Source organism: Lissotriton helveticus, chromosome 1_1 (genome assembly GCF_964261635.1).
Source record: "Lissotriton helveticus chromosome 1_1, aLisHel1.1, whole genome shotgun sequence".
NCBI lineage: Eukaryota > Metazoa > Chordata > Amphibia > Caudata > Salamandridae > Lissotriton > Lissotriton helveticus.
This window is the reverse complement of record NC_136057.1, coordinates 1,748,530,672-1,748,554,392: the sequence shown is the minus strand read 5'-3', so window position 1 is coordinate 1,748,554,392 and position 23,721 is coordinate 1,748,530,672. Positions and strand designations below refer to the sequence as shown.

The 23,721-nt window shown below is 47.5% G+C and overlaps 1 protein-coding gene across 2 annotated transcripts in view; it reads left to right on the top strand.

The window, feature by feature from the left end:
* PDE4A (phosphodiesterase 4A) overlaps positions 1-23,721 on the top strand; it is a 974,338-nt gene that overhangs the window by 856,206 nt on the left and 94,411 nt on the right. For both annotated transcript variants that reach the window (XM_078640009.1, XM_078640014.1), the window contains exon 7: positions 20,579-20,672. In XM_078640009.1, the coding sequence (XP_078496135.1) occupies positions 20,579-20,672 (94 nt within the window). The remainder of the gene's footprint in view (positions 1-20,578; positions 20,673-23,721) is intronic.

Sequence of the window (23,721 nt, the reverse complement as noted above, 5' to 3'; positions counted from 1 at the left end):
GCTCCTGTTCTTCACCCCACTGCCAGGGGGTGGAGGATTTGGTGAGTTCACGTAGAGGTCTGGTGATGTTGGACAGGTCGGGGATGAACCGGCCACAGAAGTTCACCATTCCTAGGAAGCTCCGGACTTCCGAAATGTTGGTCGGCGCGGGAGCTGCTTGCACGTGTCTCACTTTGTCCGGGTCCGGGGCTACTCCTTGGTCGGAGAATGTGTATCCGAAAAAGCTGATTTTGCTTTGCAGGAACTGGCACTTCTCACGGTGCAGCGTGAGGCCTGGCTCCTTAATTCTTTGCAGCACACTTCTGAGCCTCTGGTGATGTTCCTCCACAGTGTTGGCGTATATCAGCAGGTCGTCGCTGACATTCAGGACCCCTGTTATTCCGCTCAGGACCTCCCGGATCGTGTTTTGGAATACTTCGGCAGCACTCGATATCCCGAAGTTGAGTCGACGATAGCGCCGGAAGCCCACATGGGTGGAGAAAGTGGTGATGTACCTGGAGTCCGGGTGTAGAGGTAGCTGATGGTATCCTGATCTCAAATCCATCTTGGAAAACCATTTGGCCCCATTTAACTCTCCAAGGACGTCGTCTATTGTAGGGGTTAGGTGCCTTTCCCGTTTCACAGCGGCGTTGGGTAGGCGCATGTCGACTCAGATGCGGACCTGCCCTGGCTGCTGGGGTTTTCGTGCCACCACGATTGGCGACACCCACGGGGTGGGGCCGCTGACTTTCTCGATTATGCCTTGTTTTTCGAGAGTCTCGAGTTCTTGCTCCACTTTCTTCCTCAGGTGGAATGCTATTCGGCGATGTCGGAGAGCCACTGGCTGGATGGACTGGTCTATGTGGAGAGACACTTCTTTTCCTTTGAGACATCCGATGCCCTGGAATGTGCTGTCGAATTCTTCAAGGATTGTGTCCAATTCCTCTTCCAGCACCGCCATCGCGAATGAGAACAGGCGGAGATCTTCGGCCGCTGAGTAGCATCCCGCTGCCTTCCTTGGTGACATAGATGGTTGAAGGAGTCGATAGGTCTTGGTGTCGTATTTCTGTCTGGAAACACCCGATTAACGGGATCGGCGTTTTCTGTCCATAGGCAAATACTCTGATTTTGGCTGCCTTCAGCACAGGCTTTTCTCGCAGTTGGTTGTAGACATTTGCCGCCATGAGTTCAATTGATGTACCAGTGTCGATCGTTGCCCTCACCTCTTGGTGTAGTATTCTTACTCGGCACTTCGGGAGTCGCCGTTTCTTCTTCTGTGGTTGGTCTACGGCAAACACATAGTGTACCGGGTAGTTGTTGGAGTCGTCGTCCATGTCTTCGCTGTCTGGGTCTTCTCTCACAGCGTGGGCTGCTTCGGGCTTCTGTTTTGACGATCTGCACACCGATGCGAAGTGGTTCATCCGCCCACACGAGCCACACTTTCTCCCACGCGCTGGACAGTCTCGAGCCCGGTGTGGTGCGCCCCCACAGTACCTGCATTCATTTCGACGTTCTGGCGGTTTGCCTCTCCCAACTGGGCGTTGCTTCGGTCGGACAACATTGACTTGTTCGGCTACATTGGCGTGTTCAGTCTTGATAGGCCGGTGGAGAGCTGCTTCCATGTGCGATGCCCTCGCTCGCGATAGCTCTTTGGAACGGCCTAGCTTTAAGATGTCGGCTAACGGTTTCCCGTCTTCTTGGAGAATTTTCACCCTCAGGTCGGAGGAGTAGCAATTTTGAATGATTTGGCCACGAATTTCCTCTTGTTCGTCTCGGAAACCACATGTGCTCACCAGTTCTTTAAGTCTAGCGTGGAAAGCGTCGAGGGATTCATCAGCTTCCTGTCGCGCCTGTTTGAAGATTAAGCGTTCGTAGTCTTTACTGGCCATGGGTCCGAAATACGCATTGAGCGCGTTGAGGAGCGTGACATACGTGTGGGGGGTCGCTTCCACCAGGGTCTTGTAGATCCTATGGATATCCTTCCCTCCCAGGTGGAGAAGGAGGGCTCTGCGCCTCTCTCTTGGCGTGCCGGCCCCTTCAAAGTAAAATTGTAGCCGCTCCGTCCAGTCTTTCCACCGCGGTGCCAGGGACGCAGGAGCTCCATCGACCCCGAACGGCTCGATGGGCGGGATGGACGCCATGGCCGTGTGCAGCGGTCAACTGACCCCAAGGGAGCGGGCGAAGGTGGTCGCCGTAGGGCTGGGGCCCCCCTTTGAGCAAGTCCCTCTCGTGGTCGCTCCGAAAAGCAGGTGATGGTCTGGCTTGTGGGGACGGGGTGGTCAGCTTGAGGGACGGGCTCCCAGTGCCATGGAGGAGGGGTGTATAGCCGGGGGCTGATCATGAGTTGGGCCCTGTGGCCACTGCCTGCCTTGCCCCTGCAGCGCGTCTAACACCGCTCACCTCGATGCCTTCACTGCCGCCGTGTGCCTCCTGAGGCCTGTCGGGACGGCCGCCACACCCACGTGGGGTAGACTGCTACACACCAGGCCGCAGCGTGCGGGGCCTCGCAGCGGTCGTGAGCGTGAAAATGCGCGACCGCCGATCAGGCCAGAAAGACCCCTCGCAGCATCAAATGGGCTCGTTCGGCCCTCGTCGCCATTGTCGGGCCCCTCAGTGCCGGTGCGCAGCGCGATTTTCGCTGCGCTCATGAAGGGGACCCGGGACACGTAATCTCGTTCCGCGTGGTCCGGACTAACTCCGTGACCACGCCTCTTTTATTTATACTCCCTGCCGGGTGACGTGTTACGCCCCGCCAGCGCACGACTACGTGCGCAACAACTAGACTGCTCGAGGGCAGTCCTAAGACATTACAGTCATTGTCCAGTGTAACTTTTCTGTGTTTAGTTGCGTTCAGATGCGCTCCAAGGATCAGCCTAGGGCATTAAAAAGAGTAAATCCAAGTCATTGTACTCAACAGCAGGGTGGAGTTGAGTCTACGTCACAGAAACTAGGGCTGCAGAGAATTCAAATCAAACTGAGGAACTGCACCGTTTTGTGAACTTTGCATAGCTTGTCCTACGGGAGAAGTTTCCAAAATAAGTCCTTGCCTGGGAAGTTATACTGCTAAATAAAAAACAGTTCTTTGGTGAGGTTTTTCTCCCGTACACCCTATTTTAATCGGTTTTGTCAACCTTTTTTTTTCCTTTGAATTTACCGAACCTGACGAAATGCACGATGCGAGGTCTTGAAATTTCGCCCCCTGTTGAAGCCCGGTGGTGATAGGGAGGGGCTTCTGGTAGAAACATCTAATTGGATCAGCATATTTGTTTTTTTTACATAATTAAATCAAACGTGGTTTACACTTTGTAAATCCATTAGGCATGTGTACCGTTCGAGGCAATTGGAAACAGGTTATTTGCCCAGGATCACACGAGGCAGAACCTCTCCTAGTCCCACCCCAATCAGACCAGTCTGCGCCAGAACTGTGCGAAGATTTTGGGGTGGTATCTAGCGTTGTATTAAGGGGTTTCTCCGATTTTTCACACCCTGCAGATGGTGTGTTTCTTTATTCTTTTTCCGGGAGGTTTAAAGGAGGCCAGAGTTGTACTGTAGGTGTTAAGATCACCCTTATGCACATAGGAGCGCTTTGTGACTCGTCAGGATTATGAACCGCTATACAGATGGTACAGTGCGCTATGAACTGCGGAACAAAGATCACCGCTTTATTCCCAGCTTCTCTCGCGTAGTGTGATCCTCGAAAAATCGCTAAATTCCCACTTACTTCCGTTACCTTCTCTAGTAAAAAATTATGAGCGCCTGTGTTGGAATCTACTGACAACAGATTAGCGTTTCACTGCTTTACTGCACATAGATTTAGGCGGGGCAGAGCAATTTAAGTGCAAAAGAATTCACCGAAGAGCTTTAGAGGCGGTGGGAAGTGAGAACTGAAACTTAGGAGGGGGAGAAGCAGTCTAGAAAGTGGGGGATGGGCTGGGAAGAGGTGGGGATGGCTGAGAACAGGAGGGCGTGAGGAGTCCCCATAGCCACGGATGGGGTATCGGCGCACTGCACGCAGCCGCAGGAAGGCCATGGGGCTGACGTGCTGCAGTGGTCAGTCCTGGTGTGCGGCTGTCGTGCGGTGGCTGTAGCCTGGACACGGTTATCTGCGCTGCACTACGTGCTAGCGCTCTTGACGCCGAGAACTTTGAAGCGCTAGTGGTCTGGTCTGGACATGTTTGCATATTACTAGTGGCCTCGACATCGCTGTGAACTGCGAAACACGAGTGACCCTGTCATCTTATGAACTGGGAAATGCTAGAGCGGATGGACCCCAAACTGGGAAGTACTGTTGCCCGGAAAGCATCAATTTCAAGACTCTGGTGGTCCTGCCATTGTACACTGTGACACGCGAGGGGTTCGGATGTCGCGAACCTAGAAGCGCGGGTTGCGGGTCTGGACGTCACGAGCGAGAGACCCCAGCGGCCTGGAGGCGACGGAGTTGCCGAAGGATGGTGGACTCGGCAGTGGATTTCCCCCACTCTACACCTGCAGAATCATTTATTTCCTCGCTCCACACTTGTAGAATCTTTTCTTTTCCCACTCTAATCCAGTGATACTCAAAGTCCGGCCCGGGGGCGTTCCCCTCACTCCAGTGATAGCATCCGGCCTGAGCCTGCGCGCGCCCAGCTGCGCCCCCTCCAGTACTCTTCTTCCTTGGGTGCCCCTCGGGTGCCTGTAGACGGTTCATTGACTTGCACTGGTTCGTGGGTGGCAGCGCCGCGACGAGGAAGCCCGGCCTGTTCACCATGCCTGAAGTTCACTACCTGCGCTCCATCTGCTGGGGGTACATCAAGGTGAGCCAGCAAGGGGACGCTCATGTGTACGCGGTGCAAGATCACACTGTGCATCAGGGGCTGCTGATCCAGGGCATCGGGGGACCGCCAAAAGACCAGCTCAGAAGTGTGTGAGTGTGGTGTGAGCTGCAGTACGAGTGTGGGAGACAGAAGAGCATCGAGCTAGGGGGAGACCAGGATAAGAGACAGAGTGATTGAGAGATCAGAGGGCAGAGAAAAGAAGTGCATAAGATGCAGTTATATACATTGTACAAGGGTGCTATAGTGATATAGGTCTTTGGCTCCACTATAGTTCAGGTCACCTTCAACAACACAAAGTGCTGCAGGATGTTGTTGTGGGAACACCACGCCCTATAAATACTGATGCTGCAGGGTTCAATATGTATCACATGGAGTATTACCGCTTTACACAGGGCTCAACATCTTAAAATGAAGGATAAAAATGGACTGCTTTTCAATGTGCAAATTCAGCCAAGAATCTACTCAGTTCTACCTAGTGAAAAACATGTGTGCAAACCCCCTGCCTGGCGCAGTAATTCACACTGATCTTGCAATCCTCACGCGGGCACCAACCGTCCACACCTCACTTGGGATTCTGCAGACTACGTTTTCAATGTGAGGTGAGGGTTCTTGGGTCCAGGCTAGCACCGTTACAAAAAGACACCCTGAAAGTCTTGCACTCCATGTGTTGCGGTACAACACGACAGTGCTGTACGAACACTTGAACCTTCCTGATTAACATTTGATTCTCCACAAACCCTGTTTGCGCACAGGTCAGAAATCTGAGAGGGGTGAAATTGACCACACTTGTTAATTACTAGGTGCGTTATAAATTTCACCCTTCATTAAATATTGGCAGGTCAAAGCTGACGGAATTTAGAAGGGGAAAAGTGTACGCTGTTTACTGTACCATCCAGATTTTGGTGCATTAAGCACCAAAAAAGGCATATTATTCCACACAAAAAACACAATAGGTGTTATTTTTCTCACCAGATAACGTATCCCAGGGTTCTGTTATTTATCGGTGCAAGATGCAGCCTTTATTCCAACAAACTCTGAATCAGGGACTTTGTGCCTTGACACGTGTGGTGCATGATATATTGATGGTTGGGGGTGAGTGGATGTGTTTCCCTCAGTAACTCACTGTCACTCATTCAGGATCATGATAACCTCCCTCAAAAACAGAAATAAATAGCATATTACGCTCTGCCCATCTGTGTGTATGGTAAATCCCATGGAATATTTTTCACAGGAATTTGTTTTAAGAAAAGCTGTTTAACCCCTTGCGTGCTGACGGGAGCACTACCTCGCTAGTGCTGCCGTCGGCCAAGGGCCGACGCAGCCCCGCTCACTTAATAGAACGCACGCACCGCGGCTGAAAAACCGCCGCAGTTAAGGCGTTAATTCAAACAATGATCCAAAGTGTTACATATGTGCAGTAAAGTCAAATCATTAAAGAGGCCTCCTGACTCTTAGGAGAGTGGTTTCTCAGTGTAAAGTCATTGTTACATGCACTCTGTGAGGCAGTAAACAGTGGGGTTTTCTCCATGTCCAGTTTCCTATCCTTTGATAATATGCTCAAAGGAATGTGGGCCATATTTATCAAAATGTAACACAGCTCAGCAAGGCACCCTGCTGAGCTGCACTGCGTTACAAGGAAAGGACAGTAATGTGCTGTGTTCACTACAATATAGTGCATTCCCACCGGTCCCCAGCGCTGGCACACAATGTGCTACCGAGCGCCAACGCAGGCACAACTGCACCATGGGGCACGGGCTCCTGCATTGTAAGCAGGATTGTTTTGTGCAGGAAGGGGCACCGTCCTGCATAAAAACAATCCCCTGATGATTTTTCCTCTTTCTATGTGTGCTGCAGAATGAGGAAAAAATGAGGACAAATAAATATATGTCTCCTCGTTATGCCTTCCATGGTAAGGCGTAGAATTTTGGCTCATTCCCAGGTCTACCAGTAATGGTACATTTGGGAATGTGTAAAACTCCATGGGTTTTGAGCGGGTACACCCAGGGACTAGCCCTGGAACACCTCTCTGGGGCTGAGTAACACAATGCATCGATTTACGATGCGTTGCATTACTCTGAATTTATCAAGCCACCCAGGGGCGCACAAGGGGGCCTTGCCTTGCGATCGGCCAGCCTCGCCGCCGTACCACGCATTCGCAGAGCCACCGCTGGAGGAAGATCCTTCTCCTACCTGGCGGCCAAGACATGGAACTCCCTCCCCATCCACCTACGGCTGACCCAGGACCACCTATCGTTCAGAAAGCAACTCAAGACCTGGCTTTTCGAGCAGTAACGGACCCCTCCACCCCAGCGCCTTGAGACCCTAGCGGGTGAGTAGCGCGCTATACAAATTACTGATTGATTGATTGATTGATAAATCACATCTTAGGGGTGGTGTCGCTTTTGCACCATGTTACATGGTGCAAAAGTGATGCAACCCCTTCAATAAATATGGCCCTGAGTGTTTATTAGTAGAGTAGCTCGAAATACCATTTAATTGATCAACATTTATTTACACTGCGAAGGCATAAGCATGTCTATTACCTGCTTTGGATGCTTTTATTTCACAAAATAGGTGTCATATAACAATCCATATTTCACAGTGAACCATAAAATATTGAAAATATTTCAATGTTCCTTATGAAATATGGATTTTAACATACTGAAAGCGCCAAAACCACTCTGCGTAGCATTATTATTGTCAGTGCTATTAGGTTTATGTGGAATGGAAGACCACATTTTGTGGAAAGGTTATCTCAATTATGCGGCAAACATCGTAAATAATGCATCATTATTTGTGGGAGCATTATTCTATCCCTCTGAGGATTTTTTGTGAAATGCACATTATGTGATGAATTCTGCATATACATAAGTATGCAGCAAATACTGAAGCCAAACAATTGCATAAAAACACTGACTCTCACCATTATCTATTGTTACGTTAAAACTTTGTTCATGAAAATAAAATAAAACCTAAATATTTTAATTCCAATAAGGGGCAGTTGTTACTTGCACTTTTTGTCATGCTAACTACCCAGAATAATGATGTAATATAAAAAATACATAACGGATAACATGAAATATAGTCTTATGGTGCAATCTCAGGTTTCTAGTATCTTTGACAAGCCACTCAGCCTTTGGGTCGATGATGTCACCACAATCCCTCAATGGTAATATTTGGACCACATTAGAGGGTTACATATTATGTGTCCCCTCTCTCCCCATCTCTCTTTTTCATTCTTTCACTCTCTTACTCTCTCTCTCTCTCTCTCTCTCTCTTAACCGCATGCGTGCGGGCGGAATTCCGCTCGCACGCTGAGATTTGCGGTATCGCATGTTACGTGACGAGCTGGGCTCGTCATGAGCGTGCGAGGAGGCTACCTCATGACGAGCCCAGCTCGTCATGAGCGTCGAAGGGGTTAAGTTTGCAGCACAAAAAAATGGACAAAAAACACCATTCGGATTGGCTGTGGGAGCTTTTTCTCCCATTGGTCATTTCGGTAGCACAGTACTTGTGTAAGTACCACAGAACAAACTGTTCTGATTGGCTGGCAACAACACAAAAAAAAATTTGCAGCCGCTGTTGCAGGACTCAGGGACCTGGTCCCTGAGCTCTGGAAAACTTTTTTAAAGGCCACATAGGGGGGCTGAGTGGGCACACCTTGACCCCAAGGCCATGTAGGGAGGGGTAATGGAGGTCTCAAAGGGCGCCCTCCTTCAACTTAAATTTAAAAAATATATATATTTTGGTTTGCGGGTGCCAAGGTACCAGCACTTGACCAAAGAAACCATTTAAAATAAAATGACACAGGGTTGGCATAAAGCAGACCCTCTAGCCTACTGCCATTGTGCAGGTCATACGCTGTGCACAATGGGGGGTCAGCACCCTGTTGTGGCTTGGGTGGAAGATCACCCACGATGGGGACTGGGCACAGGGCCAAAGGATGTGTGCAGTGGGCACACTGGCCACAGATTGTCCGATGGGGTTAGGTGTATGCTCAAATTTTCATATGATCAAAAATCATGCGTCGTCCGAATAGAAGTGATGCAGCGGACAATACTGATAACTTAACAGTGAAAAGCAAAAAAGGAGATATAACATGGTTGTATGTCAGAATAGCAAGAACATCTGAAATAAATGTTGTATCCTAAATAACATGTACAACAATATTGTCCAATTGCGTTTAGATTTTGTATTATTATCTCCAGTGATGTGTTAGTTTTGTAAACAATATTTAGGACATGACATTTATGTTAAACAATTTTCTATCAATATTCTGGTACCACATCCATAGCATTAGGAATGGAGCACATTTATTGTGGATTGGAAAAGGCAGTTTGGGGTTAACCTACTGTTCATGGGGGTTGGAGGGGATGGCTGGAGGAAGGAATTGAGTGAGAATTAGCTGCAGGACTAATGTTGGCTCATGTGCCCGGCCCGCCAAGCCTTTTAACAGGACATGTCAAGATAAGGAACTATTATCCGCTCAACAAGTAAGGTACTGTTCCTGTAGAGAGAACTAGGTTGTGGACAGGACACAGAAGACAATCCTCAGGAATATGTTTTGTTGCCGTCAGACACCCCTTTGACAAAGATGTTTTGGTGTTGCTACCGTCTGATGAAAGATGTGGGTATGAGGGTGTCCAAAAGGGGGGGTTGCAGTGACTGTTAAAAAGCTGAATTAAAACCGTCTAGGGGATATCAAATCATTCTTTAATGTAAAGATTCTCCTGACAGAGGTAAAAGTCTAAATGGTCAAGGCTACTCTAGGGGTATAATGTACCTGAGTAGCTCAATATGTGTGGGTGAGGAATGATGGGCGGGGAGCGAACCTTGTAGGTGCAAATGGCGTGGCAGCACTTCTGACGAATGTGTGACTACGAAGGCTACCACCCCTCTCTGTCCGAATAAGAGGTACCCCCTCTAACTGAGGGTATGTGATTTACTATTTGTAGCATCGTCTCAGGTAGGCCTAATTATTTGGGCACTTCTAAGGTGTACCCCATCTTTTCCCTGGGAGATCAGGACTTAGGGGCACCATTTTGGAATCACATGTAGGGATCATACAGCCCTGACGAATGCCCCAGACCTATATGGCTCTTAGTGTGGGCCGAAACATATTGGCCGTTTAGCAGATGGACTACATACCTTATTCTCCAGAGGATCCATCATCTTATTGTATTTTTAACGTACCTCACGTCCTCACTAATAAAGGTGATAACCGAGGAACCTGAAGGTATTTTTAAATAAACTGGATCCCGTCTTATCCTGGAAGTTTTATGTAAGAGCTCCCTGCTTCTGCCAAAAAGTCTTCACGGAGGTTGAGTCCGCCCTGGTAGTACCATCTTACCAGGGTGGGGAGAGGATGTCTATGATGAAGCATGACACAATATTGTGTGTGAGACATCCTCTTTCATTAAGGGTGGCCTTTTAAATACCCCCTCCCCTTGTTTGCTTCTCAGGGTCAATAGGTGGCAATCGCTCTCTCCACTTCTCTAGTTACCAGCTTTTTTGAAACCATTGGCTGCCTAATCACCATGCTTCGCGCCCTAGAGGTAAAAAAATATGATCCTTGGCACTTCTTCACGACCAAAAGGGAAAGGAAAATTAGCTTACCCTCACATGTATTGTGTGAAAAGAGTGCCCCCTCTAAAAGGGAGTTACCTAGTTTTTCTGAATTAAAATGATTGTCAACCCTGCAGATCAATCAAGTTATGTCCCATGGGTTCAGGACAGAGATGGCGCACAGCTGCTATGTGGCTTGCACGCGAAGAGTGTGGAACACCTACCCTCCTCTGCTCCCCTGGGCCCCACCCTTTGGACTGCCTCATGCCCATATCTTTCATCAGACGGCAGCAACAACAAAAGAACTCTACCAAAGTGACCCTTCAGGGGACCCATAGGGCATTTTAGCACCGGCCCAACGAGGATCACCCACCCGATGATGAATCATGACATCCCTAGGGGTGTGTGAGGGCAACAAGAAATAGTCCTGAGGATTGCCGTCTGCGTCCTCTCCACAACCTAGTTCTGTCTATCTATGTGAACAGTACCTTCTTTGTGGAAATGATCAAGAGTTTCGAAGCACAGGTACTGGACCTTTATCTGCTCCTAGTCCCCCCATTTTTCTTTTGTTTCATGAGGAAATATAATCGCCAAACAGATTAAAAAAGAAATGTATGCACAACCAGCTCCACAGCACAAGGTGTTTTCAAAAATGCAGCTATGGCCCCTTTTCCAGCGAGACATGTACCATCTGCTTTTCCTGGAAGGCAAGAAATGAGTGTGAGGTACCGCTGTGCACCTGGGAGCCTGGTAACAACTGCAAGCGCACAACCCTTGATGTGTCTTATCTCCGTGACAGGAACACCAGGAGAACTTAATGAATTGCTCTCTTTTTTGCAGGATATACGTTTCAGGGAGTGCAGGAGCTCTTCTGTTGAGCTATAACATGTTTTTATGTTCTTCTTTTTCTTAGTCTTCTTGTTGCGGCTGTGTTTGCCCATTTTGGATTGCCTTGGGCACTCTAGGAGTCGAAACGAGAACTCAAAGTAGATGTAACAATGGTGGCCATTGTGAGATTACGAGAGCCCAGTCGGTACTGTGACCTTACAGTGTGCACAGTGAGTGCACATCTGCACAAATTGACATCACAGCACCCCATGAATTGCTGATACCTTAACCAGGGCCGAACTGGCTATCGGGCGTTTTGGCATGCTGCCGAGCTGGGGGCTGATGTCACTACGGTGGGGGATAATTTCGTTGATGGAGACCTGCGTGTGATTCGAAATGAGCAAAACAAAACGAAGTTCCTTCAGCATTCGCAGGTCCCCATCAACGAAATCAGCCCCCAGCTCGACAGCATGCCAAAACTCCCAGTAGCCAGTCCGGCGCTGACCTTAACTAGCCCTCGTAGGTCTTCCACTAGACAATTTCATCTATGACCGTGGGGGGTAGGCAATTTTCAGTAAGTGGTAGTAAGGGAATGTCTTGCTAATTGATAGCATCAACAAAATGCTTTCAGTTGAAGCTCTGTCCCACCTTCCCTTGCTTGTGTATTGCAAATGGTTGATAACATTTTGTGTGGGATCCATATCTGTACTATACGTAAGACAGAGGGTGCGGACCATTGTACATGCCAACAAGTCACGGCATCGCCATGCACTGCTACTTACCCCACATATTACATCAGTAATTACATCCTCTATTACATCATTCACATTATAACTGCAATATTTGCACTAGAATTAGTGATGAGAAAACTGTGCCTGGCGAGGGCAAAGGTTTATTGTTACCTTAGAGCACAAGTTATAGTGTCTAGAGATAAGTGTAACTATAACTGTTGAATTTCTATGGTTTTGTGCGTGTAAAATCTGAACCTAACTATCTCGCCCTATGACCTTAGGTTTATTAGTGAATTTCTAAGGTTTTTTTAAATTCTATTTCCTTACTTTAACGTCCCTGAAACTTATATATATATATATATATATACACACACAATATACTCATCCAATCCAATGCAGAAACGGACACGGATTCCAAGGATATAGTGCTTCTAAATGTATTGCTCCATACACATGTCTGTGATGCGTTTCGGCCAACTCCAGTGGCCTTTATCACATACAAGCATGTATATTTTTTTTAATGTATTGGTGACAGTAGGTCTTCAGCTAGGTGATAGCTTAAAAGGCCAAAGGCACTCTCCTCCCACTTGTGAGGTTGCAGAGGAAGGCAGCCATCAGACCAGTTGCAAGAGGCCTGCTTGTGCTGTGACATCACTGCTCATCTGTGTTAAACTATTACACATGAGTACTGACTTAATTTATTACATGAGTACTGACTTAATTCCCTTATTAAAGGTATATACTGACCTCAGAAAATGCCTGCAGTAAGAAAATAAAGAATGTGAATGTATGTACTTTTTTAGTGTGTTCCACTTATTTTAAGACCATATCATACCTTATAATAAAAGTGCAGTCCATACTTGAGCTATGGGCAGTGAATAAAGAGACACTGAGAATCGGATTCTAGCCCCTGGGAAAATGAATAAACAACACTGGAACAATAATTATACAAGTACTGGAACAGGGAGTACACATCACTGCTTTAGTCACTACCAGACACTGGGGAAGGAAGTACGCTAGCACAGTAACGATTGGGGCAGGAAGTATTTTGACACAGTAAAAATTAACACTAAGAGCCTGATTAAGAAAGAGTCTGGCGATGCGAGGGCTGCCTGAGTTGTGGGGGCATGGCAGTGGCGGTCCAGCTACTGCCACATTGGTGGTGGTCATGAAACAAAGAGGGCTCTACACAGCCCCCTCGAGCCCCATGCATGGGAGAGCCTGAGGGCTTCCTGTTTGCAAGCACCCCCAATTCCAGATGGCATGGACTTCATAGTCCATGCAGTGCTGGAACGTGTTGTAGCGGTCCATGTACGCCATAGAAAGGCAATGCCGCATGACCGCCATGCTGCCCGCTCGCCAGACCATTAAAAACTGGTAATCTGGCAGGCGGCAGTCCTGTTTGGAAGTCCTGGAGTGGGTCAGTGGCGTGGCAGCCTGCTCCAGGACCGCCAGACTCATAATGGAGCCCTTAGGCTCTGGGACAAAACTACACCAACACCGAGCCATAAAGAAATGGCCACCTGTATATGTAGTATGGTGACACTGTCACAAGGGATTATTAGCATAGTAATCGAGAAACTACCAACACTGAGACTAGACAATACCATCAGATGGTCAGAGAATTCACTACACTGAAATGGGTAAGACTCTGTATCAGGGGGCTGAGATACAACTACAGACACTACAGCAGAGCCACCCACACCGAGACCGGCCTATACTGACTCTAACTATGGATACACCAACACTGGGTCAATGAATGCACAGATCCTCGGACTGTCAGTACGTGAACCAGGGACAGATAATGCTACAGCACTTGGAGCCGGGCGGATTCTGCCACCACGGGGACTATATAACCCTGGTACAGGGGCGACACAGAGGCTAGGGCAGGCTGAATATAATAGGAAGACAGTGTCAACTGGGACAGCGAAATCCTTCAAAGAAAATTAGACATGATTACTAGGACTGGCGATACTGATAGATTAATAGACACAGAGGCCAGTGACACATTTACTTGCACGCTAGCTTAGTGAACACCGACCATGTAAGGGAGGCAGAAGCATTGGGACATGGAGACCCTGACAGGTGTCCAGAAGAGTTGAGAGGCAGAATCAAATGTTGGGAACAGGGCGACACTGACACACCCAAAGTACAGAGGGGCACGTGGTGGGGCAGAGTGCCATATTCACTAGGAAGGGGCGACCCTTACTTGTTCATTGGGACAAACAGACACACTCACCTTTAGTAACCCAGAGAAGTGAAAAACTTGGAAGATAGAACGCCACTCAGTATGACATAACATAACGTGTATTTGTAAATTGCTTGTTCAGAACACCACACACACACACACACAAACAGAACCCCACACACACACAGACAGAACCCACACGGACACAGCCAGAACCCGCACGGACGCAGACAGAAAAGCGAACACAGAAAGGGCACACCAGACAGACTCTCACTAGCAGGCAGGCACGGGCAACAGAAAAGTACAGGGAAAGAGACAGACGGATACACGAACAACCAGCGCCGGAACACACCGTGCCGGAAGTGGAAGGTCCACTCTCCCCCCTGACCAGCATCCCGGAAGCAGACGGCCCCTCCAATACGGTCTATGTGTCCCCCCGCCCCTGTGATCAGAGATCGACAGAAAGTAGCAAGTCCGTGGCCATTAACGGCTAACAACCAGCGCCAGAACACACCGTGCCGGAAATGGAAGGTCCACTCTCCCCCCTGACCAACATCCCGGAAGCAGACGGCCCCTCCGATACTGTCTATGTGTCCCCCCGCCCCTGTGACCAGAGATCAACAGAAAGTAGCAAGTCCGTGGCCGCTGCGTGCGTGACATCTCAACCCCCCCTCCACTATGTAGACAGAAACCACACATATGCACAGAGACACACTCAGACAACCTCAAGCACACACAGAATCACATACACTGAAACATACTGCCACGCATGCACACAGAGTCAAACACACAGACAAAAACAACGCACACGGAGGGATACCGACACACACATATAGAAACAAAAATGCAGGCGCACAGACGCAGACAGAAAAGCAAACACAGAAAGGACACACCACACAGACTCTCACTAGCAGGCAGGCACGGGCAACAGAAAAGTATAGGGAAAGAGACAGACGGATACACGAACAACCAGCGCCGTAACACACCGTGCCGGAAATGGAAGGTCCACTCTCCCCCCTGACTAGCATCCTGGAAGCAGACGGCCCCTCCGATACGGTCTATGTGTCCCCCGCCCCTGTGACCAGAGATCGACAGAAAGTAGCAAGTCCGTGGCCACTGCGTGCGTGACACCTCAACCCCCCCTCCACTTTGTTGACAGAAACCACACATATGCACAGAGACACACTCAGACAACCTCAAGCACACACAGAATCACATACACTGAAACATACTGCCACGCATGCACACAGAGTCAAACACACAGACAAAAACAACGCACACGGAGGGATACCGACACACACATATAGAAACAAAAATGCAGGCGCACGGACGCAGACAGAAAAGCAAACACAGAAAGGGCACACCACACAGACTCTCACTAGCAGGCAGGCACGGGCAACAGAAAAGTACAGGGAAAGACAGACGGATACACGAACAACCAGCGCCGGAACACACCGTGCCGGAAATGGAAGGTCCACTCTCTCCCCTGACCAGCATCCCGGAAGCAGACGGCCCCTCCGATACTGTCTATGTGTCCCCCCGCCCCTGTGACCAGAGATCGACAGAAAGTAGCAAGTCCGTGGCCATTAACGGCTACAATGGAGTAAAGAGTCACATGCCTAAAGAGTCATTGAGGTTAAGGGAAGAAGCAAAGGCCGAGGTCCGAGAATCCGCCTTACCCCAGGAGTCAGGCTCCGCCATCTTTCTTGCAGCTTGCTCCCGTCCGCGCGGTGTGTGAGTCACTGTCTGACGCTCTGCGTATCACGCACCCGCACAGTCGTGTTTTCTGATTGGTAAATGCTCTTGTCCATCATCAATTGGAACTATATGACACGCTCTTTAACGCGAGGCAGTTCTGAGTACTAGCACATTGAGATTGCATGATCTAGCCACCCAGTATTATTCAAATGCGCCTCCTTGTTGTGGAGCCAGGGAGGAATGCAGAGATACTTACTGGAACTCACAGCACGCCCAATAGTAGGTGAAACAGAAAACGAACAACTTTGGAAATTAAAAAGAACAAGCATGTACAAGAGGGGTGGGAATGGGCACACGGACAGCGGGGGGGGGCGGGAACGGGAACGGGCACACGGACAGCGGGAGGGGAGCACTCACCAGGACTTCTTCCGGCGGCGGTCGGCCTGGAGGAATGACCCCAAAAAAACTATAATTTTTTTTTATAAAACACCGCCCACCGCCGCATGAAGTCGGCAAGCCTAAAATTCTCGGGAATGCCCACGAATCTGCTCCGGCATTGACGGACAGATCTCTGTTCCAATGGCTAGCCTCCATTTATGGAGCTAGCCAATGGAACAGAGGGGCGGGACATGAGCACACATACTCTAAACATAAGATTTCGCCTGCGAGAAACGCTGCTTGCGCAGCTTTCGACAGGCGAAACCTAAAAACACTCAGAGCAGCCACTGTTCCCAAGTTCTGGCATTATTCACCAAGGGATGTGCGCTCTACGTGTCTAAGTTGCAGACTGGGGAACCAAGAGACATGGCTTCTTCCTTCTTCGCTTGACTATCTTCTGCAGCTCGAGGCATGTCCCTGCCCTCATAGGACCTTAGATTCAATGTGGAGTGTGGTCTGCAGAGACCACAATTTATACATCTTACTATGCCAGTACATGTTGCAAGTCCTTTGTCACTTCGCTAGCCTACATGCTCTCAATTCTGCTGTCCTTTTTTTCATTTCTAGTGTCCAGTGCTTTAAAGAAACCTGAAGATGCCGTTTAGTTACTTCTACCTAGCTCTGTTTACTCCCACCCCATCTTGTCCTGTACACAGACGATGTACCCACCCTTCTTTTAAAACCACTCCCTCTGTGCTAGTCTTTTCTCCCTTCCCTGCCCCTCTTCCACGACACAGAGTAGTAACCTATGCTCAAAGTAGTACATACTTCCTGTTCCCAGCCGGGTCATATGCATCTTGCTGAGGGCTGAGGCCAAACACGTGGGATAATAATAATAATAATCCACATTTGTAAAGCGCACAATCACGCGTAAGGGTCTCTAGGCGCTGGGGGCCGTCAGGAAGATTAAACAAGCTATTGCCCAGCGTCACATGGTGCTGGGCTAATCTGCCACAGGTGCCAGGGATCGAACCGTGATCCCCAGATTCCAGAGTCAGTCGCCCTGGCCGCGGCGCCACACCTCTTCCTCTGGATGGGAAGGCAAGGGAAGGGAAGCGGTGTGACTCTTCACAAGACCTGGTTAACTGTGAATATAACGCCAGATTGCTTTGTTGCTCTGTTGGAGGTGAGGTTAAAAAGTACCTCCCTTTATATTCATCTCAACAACTTAGAACAGGTCATCTCAGCAACATATTTTGTTGCTTGCTTACCTTTTCTTTGGAGTGGTTTTAGACTTGTGCCCTTCTTTATCGCTATCTCCACCATCTAAATCTGTACACAATGGTTGTCTGGTGCAGGTCCATTCCTGGTTTTCAGGATCAACGCTGACTGTTCAAATAGTTCAATTTAGATTCTTTGTTGGTACATTTATTTCGTTTAACTAGCCAGAAAGCCCGGCATGGATCGGGCCTTCCTGGCTCTAGGCTGCATCCCCAAGTAAGCAAGCGACTAAGTGGAAACCCCTGCACACAAGTTATCCTGGCACAGATCAGAGCAGCTATGCGTATCTGCGATGTTGCAATGTCATTTAATTGTTCTTTTACAATTATCCCTGTGAGTAGTGTTAGGCATGTATCTCCTGAGCCCTACAGAAGCTGCACCACAGTGTGAGGCTGAGCAGAAGTGCTTTGTGTGACTGCTCTATTTTGGATTTGTTATGTTGGAAGATCCAGCATGGACTAGACAAGCTCTACCTCACGTCCAACTCAGCAAATACTTATAGTATCCGAGCCCACATTTATTAACAATTGCCCTCTACCATTGGAGCACCGAAAAAACTGCGAAAGAGACGTCTTTTTCTAGTGTAGCTTCTAGCTGAGAGATAAATAATAGCCTTCCACCATTTGACCACTGATGTAATAACATCAAACAAGGCTGTTAGTAGTTGGGGCATTGTTTACTATCACCGGAGCGGTGTTCCGCTACTTAACTACTACTGATTGAACAAGAAACAGTCTTCTCCTATGTCATCTACCATTTATTGAGTCTAGAGCAGTTTACCAAAGCTTCATTAACAAGAAACAATCTTCCACTGGGTGAACAACTAGTTATTAAGACTAGAACGACATTCCACAATGTGTACTACTCGTTGTTAACCGTAGAGCTGTTTTCCACTCTGTGAACTTTTAGTTCATTAACCAGAAGCATTCTTCCATAATGTGAACTAATATTCCTTTAACAGGTCTTCTGCCATGTGAACTACTAGTTATTAATTAAAACAATCGTCTGTGATGTGTACAACTACTTCTTAATGCGAAGAGCAGACTTCCACTGTGTAGACTACTATATAACCAACTAGAAGGCCGTCCTCTATGTGAACTATTAATTGTTTACAATAAACAGTCATCCACATTAGAATCTTCTATGTATTAACACTAGAACATTTTTCTCCGATATGAACTACTAATTTACGATAGTCTCCACATTATAAACTCTTTATTAATGCTTAAACAGCTTTCCAGTGTTTTAACTATTTATTAACACTACAGCAGCCTTCCACTGTGTGAACTACAGTGTATCAACACTAGAAGAGATTTCCATGAGGTGAACTAGTTCATTAACTCTAAACAGTCTTTTAATACACAAACTACAACTTATTAACACTAGAAACAGCCTTCCACTCTGTGAACTGTTATTTATTAACAAAAACACATTCTTCCATTAAGCAGTTAACAGTAGAATCATTTTTTTCTATATATACTATTTAGTATGCAAGAACATCTTTCCCTTATATTACATGTAATTTCATAGATATAAACAGTATTCCACTATATATAAATACACGTTATTAACAGTATAACAGACCCCACTATGTAAGGTACTATTTATAAACATTAGAACAGCTTTTCAGTAGGTACACTTCTACTTTAACAATCTCCCACTATTTCACCCCCTCTTGTTTCATAACAAAACACTCTAAATAAATTCTTATTTCATAACACTTGCCTCCTTTGGTACCTACAAAAGCTTCGTCTTAAAGTGGTCTACGTGTGTCAAGTTTTTAGTTCTGTCATAGAAACAGTTTTAGCAGTTGCCAACATTCATACAAATATATATATATCATCCATTGGTCTGTTCAAGAGTAATTCACAATTTGTTTCCACCAACCACAGCATGAGGAAATAGATCACTCCATTCCAGTCATTGGTTTCTTTTACTATGAGTGATAGCATCTTGCACGTGCCCATCTTCCTAAAGAATGGGTCATTTATGCGTCAGAGATAGTCTTGCCAATCTCTTCCCTTATTACCTTCTTTTTTTGGGGGGGGGGGGTGAGTCAAATTGTACTTATTTCTCTGAAAACATATTTAGACATGGTATTTTTACTTATTTGTTTTCGGCTTGAAATACCCATTGTACAAGTCTGCAGGAAGAAGTAAAAACTGTCAGGTTTGTCTATGCCAGACCTGTTGCTGCTGCCAATTCCTGTTAACTGGCTTGCTTACCAGAGACATTTTAAGGCATGGGCAAAGTGGGCTCTGGCCCAGGGCCCCTGCCTTTCGGGGAGGGTCCTGCTAGACCCAGCTCTGTTCTGCAGAGAGTCTTGACCTGATGAACTTGAATAATTCTTTAACAGATTGTTCTAAATACTGTTTTCCTTTAATTTATTTATAATGTGGGTGTTGTGTGGGAGTCTTTCACAAACATTTTGCAGAGAAATGTTGTGTTTAATGCATCATCCATAAAAACATTACTTTTAGATCAAAACAGGACTTCACATATGAGAAATAGGAAGGTGTCAGTGAGATTATTTGCAGCAATATTACGTCACAATCCCTGAATATTAGTGTAAACACATTTAAAATTTGGATGAGGGTGCCTGTGCACTGTCAGTGGCCTGGCCAAAGAGTGCATGAAAGACCTGAAACTAGAGCATAAATTCAAAGCTATTCTGAGCAGAGGCCTCCAAACCCATGAAGATGTCCCTGCTGCTTATGTCTCATTGAGAAGTACCATCAAGCACCAAAGTCGAAGAATAATTCTTAGAGAGTTTGGACAACCATCACTGCTCCTTTGTTTACCATAGCAGATGAAGATTAACAAAGTGCAGCAAAAATGCCAGTTTTGGGTGTGTGAGGTATGCGGGGTCTTGTGCCCCCTCTCCCCGACTGGGCATCTACTCTCTCCGTCTTTCCTTGTGTTCTCGTGAGAATGTGGTAAGTTTTGAAACATGGTGGGGTTCATGATATGGTAGTGATGTGGCCAGAGCTGGTGGGTTTGATGATATATGTGCCATAGGTGTCCATTATGGACCTGTGCCAGCTGGCATTGCTATCGTGATCCTCTCCCAATGGCCTGGCACTCACCTTTCTTTTCTTCATTCCTCTCCTCCGCAGTTCAAGAGAATGCTGAACCGTGAACTAACTCACCTCTCGGAAATGAGCCGCTCTGGGAACCAGGTCTCTGAATATATTTCCAACACGTTTTTAGGTGAGTGTACAAAAACACAGGGCACATTCCAGCGGATAAATCTCCTCTCTCTTGGTTACATGTGATTGTCATGATACATGCTTTTTTTAAAATAATGCAGTGTTTGTCAATTCCTCGGCCTCTTGGCGCTTTACGTTTTTGTGGACGGACTGATATCTGTGGCAGTGGATGCACCCCACGAAGGCTGCCCATGGGAGAGGCCACTGTCAGTTTTCCTCTGGTCAGCGGTAGTGGTGGTGATGTGGTTTGTAGAGTGAGGTTTTCACTACGCTGAGTGTTTCACTGAATGAGGCGGATAATGTGTCCTTCTATCCTCACACTTGATGAAATATACTCACACAAGGCAACAATTATTGACTGATACCAGCCTCCAATGAATGGACAGTGTTGCAAGTCATGGCGTAGTTAGAAGAAAGTGTATGGCGGCCATTTTAAGTGTCGATGGACGGCTGGTGGAAGGAAGGGTAATGAAAAAATTGGGATATCTGCATATTACCAAAGATAATGTGGATGGATGGATGGAAAGATAGATAGATAGATAGATAGACATCAGAGAGACAGCCAGACATCTAGGCAGACTTTTAGAAAGACAGATGTTTGGATATGTGCATAGCAGAAAGATGGACAGATACCCATGTAGGTTGAGGGACAGACCTACAGACTGCAGACACATGGATGTGTAGGTAGCAGTGATAGATAGACAGACAAACAGACAGACGGAAGGACGGACAGACACATACTCGGATTTCTAGACGTGTGGATTAGTGGACAGCTATGAAGATAGATATGTGGAGGGAGAGGCAGAGAGATGGCTAGGCATGTAAGGGGTAAGATTCAAGGACAGACGGATCTATAAACAGATAGAGACAGATGGATTGAAGGCCGCCAGACATGTAGCTAGGTAAAAAGATGGAGGGACGGATAGACACATATATAGGCAAAGAGACAGATGTGTAGGTAGATAATGAGATAGACAGAAATGGTTTTCACGAAAGAGCAGTAAGTGCACACTCCTACCGTTCTTGTGTCAGGGATTCAGGTGCTAGAGACAGAAGTTAGTGACCAACTCTCACCATGTCAGTATCAACATTGTTTCCAGTCTAATGCTAATAATTGGTGTCAGGGATGGTAGTCAAATGAGGTGTATGGATTCACAGCAAAACTACAATACCCTGAATGAACGAAGTGGTCACACAAATGCCTAAGACTGGAAACAATGTCCTTGATGGCGTAGAGTGACTTGACACAGAACCTTGCTCGCGGATTGTGGTCATTCTGCCACATAGGTTGTGGGACCTTACCCTTACCAGCCTAACAAGTAAGTCACGAGAACCTCCGATAGGTCAGTGCCTTGAGATGCCTACCGGGTTGGAGAAGAGCCAGTTACAGGAGAGGCACACACATGTGTGACTCTGGGCACTACATTATGCTTGTACATCAGGACGTCCACTATAAAGAACATATTAATTGAGACGTTCTTAACATGAATGCAATGTACACTAAATAGCTAAACTGTTTTAAGCCTGGCAGCATTAAGAAACCCAGGATTTAGTACATCATGTGACATCACAACAGTGCTTGCTGACATCACATTAGCACGTTATGACAGTACCATAGGTCTTTGGTGATGGCATACTGGGGATCGCTGACATCACAACAGGCTCCGTTCCCATCACATGCGCACTTGGTACCATCAAATTAGACTTTAACGACCTCACACAAGGGATGGCTTACACCGTCATGGGGCTTGCTGGCATTTTAGAACATTGGAATGTGGAGCACTCCTCCAGTGAAGACAAAAGAGTGCACTGGGCTTCTAATGGCTGGTAGAAGCCTGCAGAGCAACATACCAATGATGTTTTTGTTCACAGCTGCTGCTGTGAACAAAGACCTCTCAGAGCCCATGGAAATTGACCCCCCTCCCCCCCCCCGGCTCGAGAGGCCTTTGTTTTAAGTAATTAGAACATTCTGCCTCATAGGGGCGGAATGTTCTTAGAGCCCTCCTAACGGGCTTTACCGGCCATAAAAAGCCTACTCCCCTGTTAAAGGCCCTCGCCTTAACGCTGGAGCGGGCCCTTAATGGCCGGTAGAGCCTGTTAGGTCGGGCTCTATGGCCATATTAGAAGGGTTGTGTTACATCAAACCTCACAATGGGGCATTTCAGTATCCCAGTAAGGATGGTTGTCTGGCAGTATGGCTCTGAGATCACGGTAGGCCTGATGGCATCTTCTTAGGCCCCCATTATATCCCACCAGAATCTACTGATGTCACAGTAGGACTTGGCAGCATCTCAGTAGGGATTGGTCTCTGTCACTAGGGCTAGATGAAATCACAGGAGGACTCGGTGGCATCAATGTAGGGGCCGGGGACAGCGCGCGCTTTGGGGTCACCTGAATCCTCCACCCGCCTCTCTCTTGGGCAGAAATCCTGCTAATGTTCTCTTTTTGAGCGTGTGCGGATTCCTCGCCAACAAACACCCTGGAATCGTGAAAAGCAAATCATGTGGATCTTAGACCTGTTCAGAGAGCACAGAAAACACCAGAATGTTCCGAACTTGGCTGCAGCGCAAGGCGAATATGTGACTGAGCAGAGAACGTGCGCCTCCAACGCGCGCGCGCGCTTCCTGAGGGGGACACCGGAGTGCTGACCCCGGGGAAACAACAGCCGCCGCCCGCAGGTACCCCGAGATCCCAGGTGACGTCAGCAGAAAGAGACGCGTGGGCCAAAAAACGGCAGCAGTTCAGAGAGGGAGGGACAACTCGGTCCCCTAGCTTGCTTTCTCAGGCATCCCGATCTGCTCTCACACGCACCCGAGCCTTCCCAGGGCCACTGGAAGTATGCGGCAGGTCTGGACCAAATTACGGTGGAGGTTTGACCTTATTACGCAGCAAGAAAAGGCAATTAAGCTGCAAAATTAGCCATGTTGTCATAGCTTTACTTCATTTTTTTGTTATTTTTACTCATGTTAGTACTGCATGGGCAGACGGTTTCATCCCATTAGTACCGGTTTAACACCCAAACCCATCAATACGTAACTAAAATGTGACCA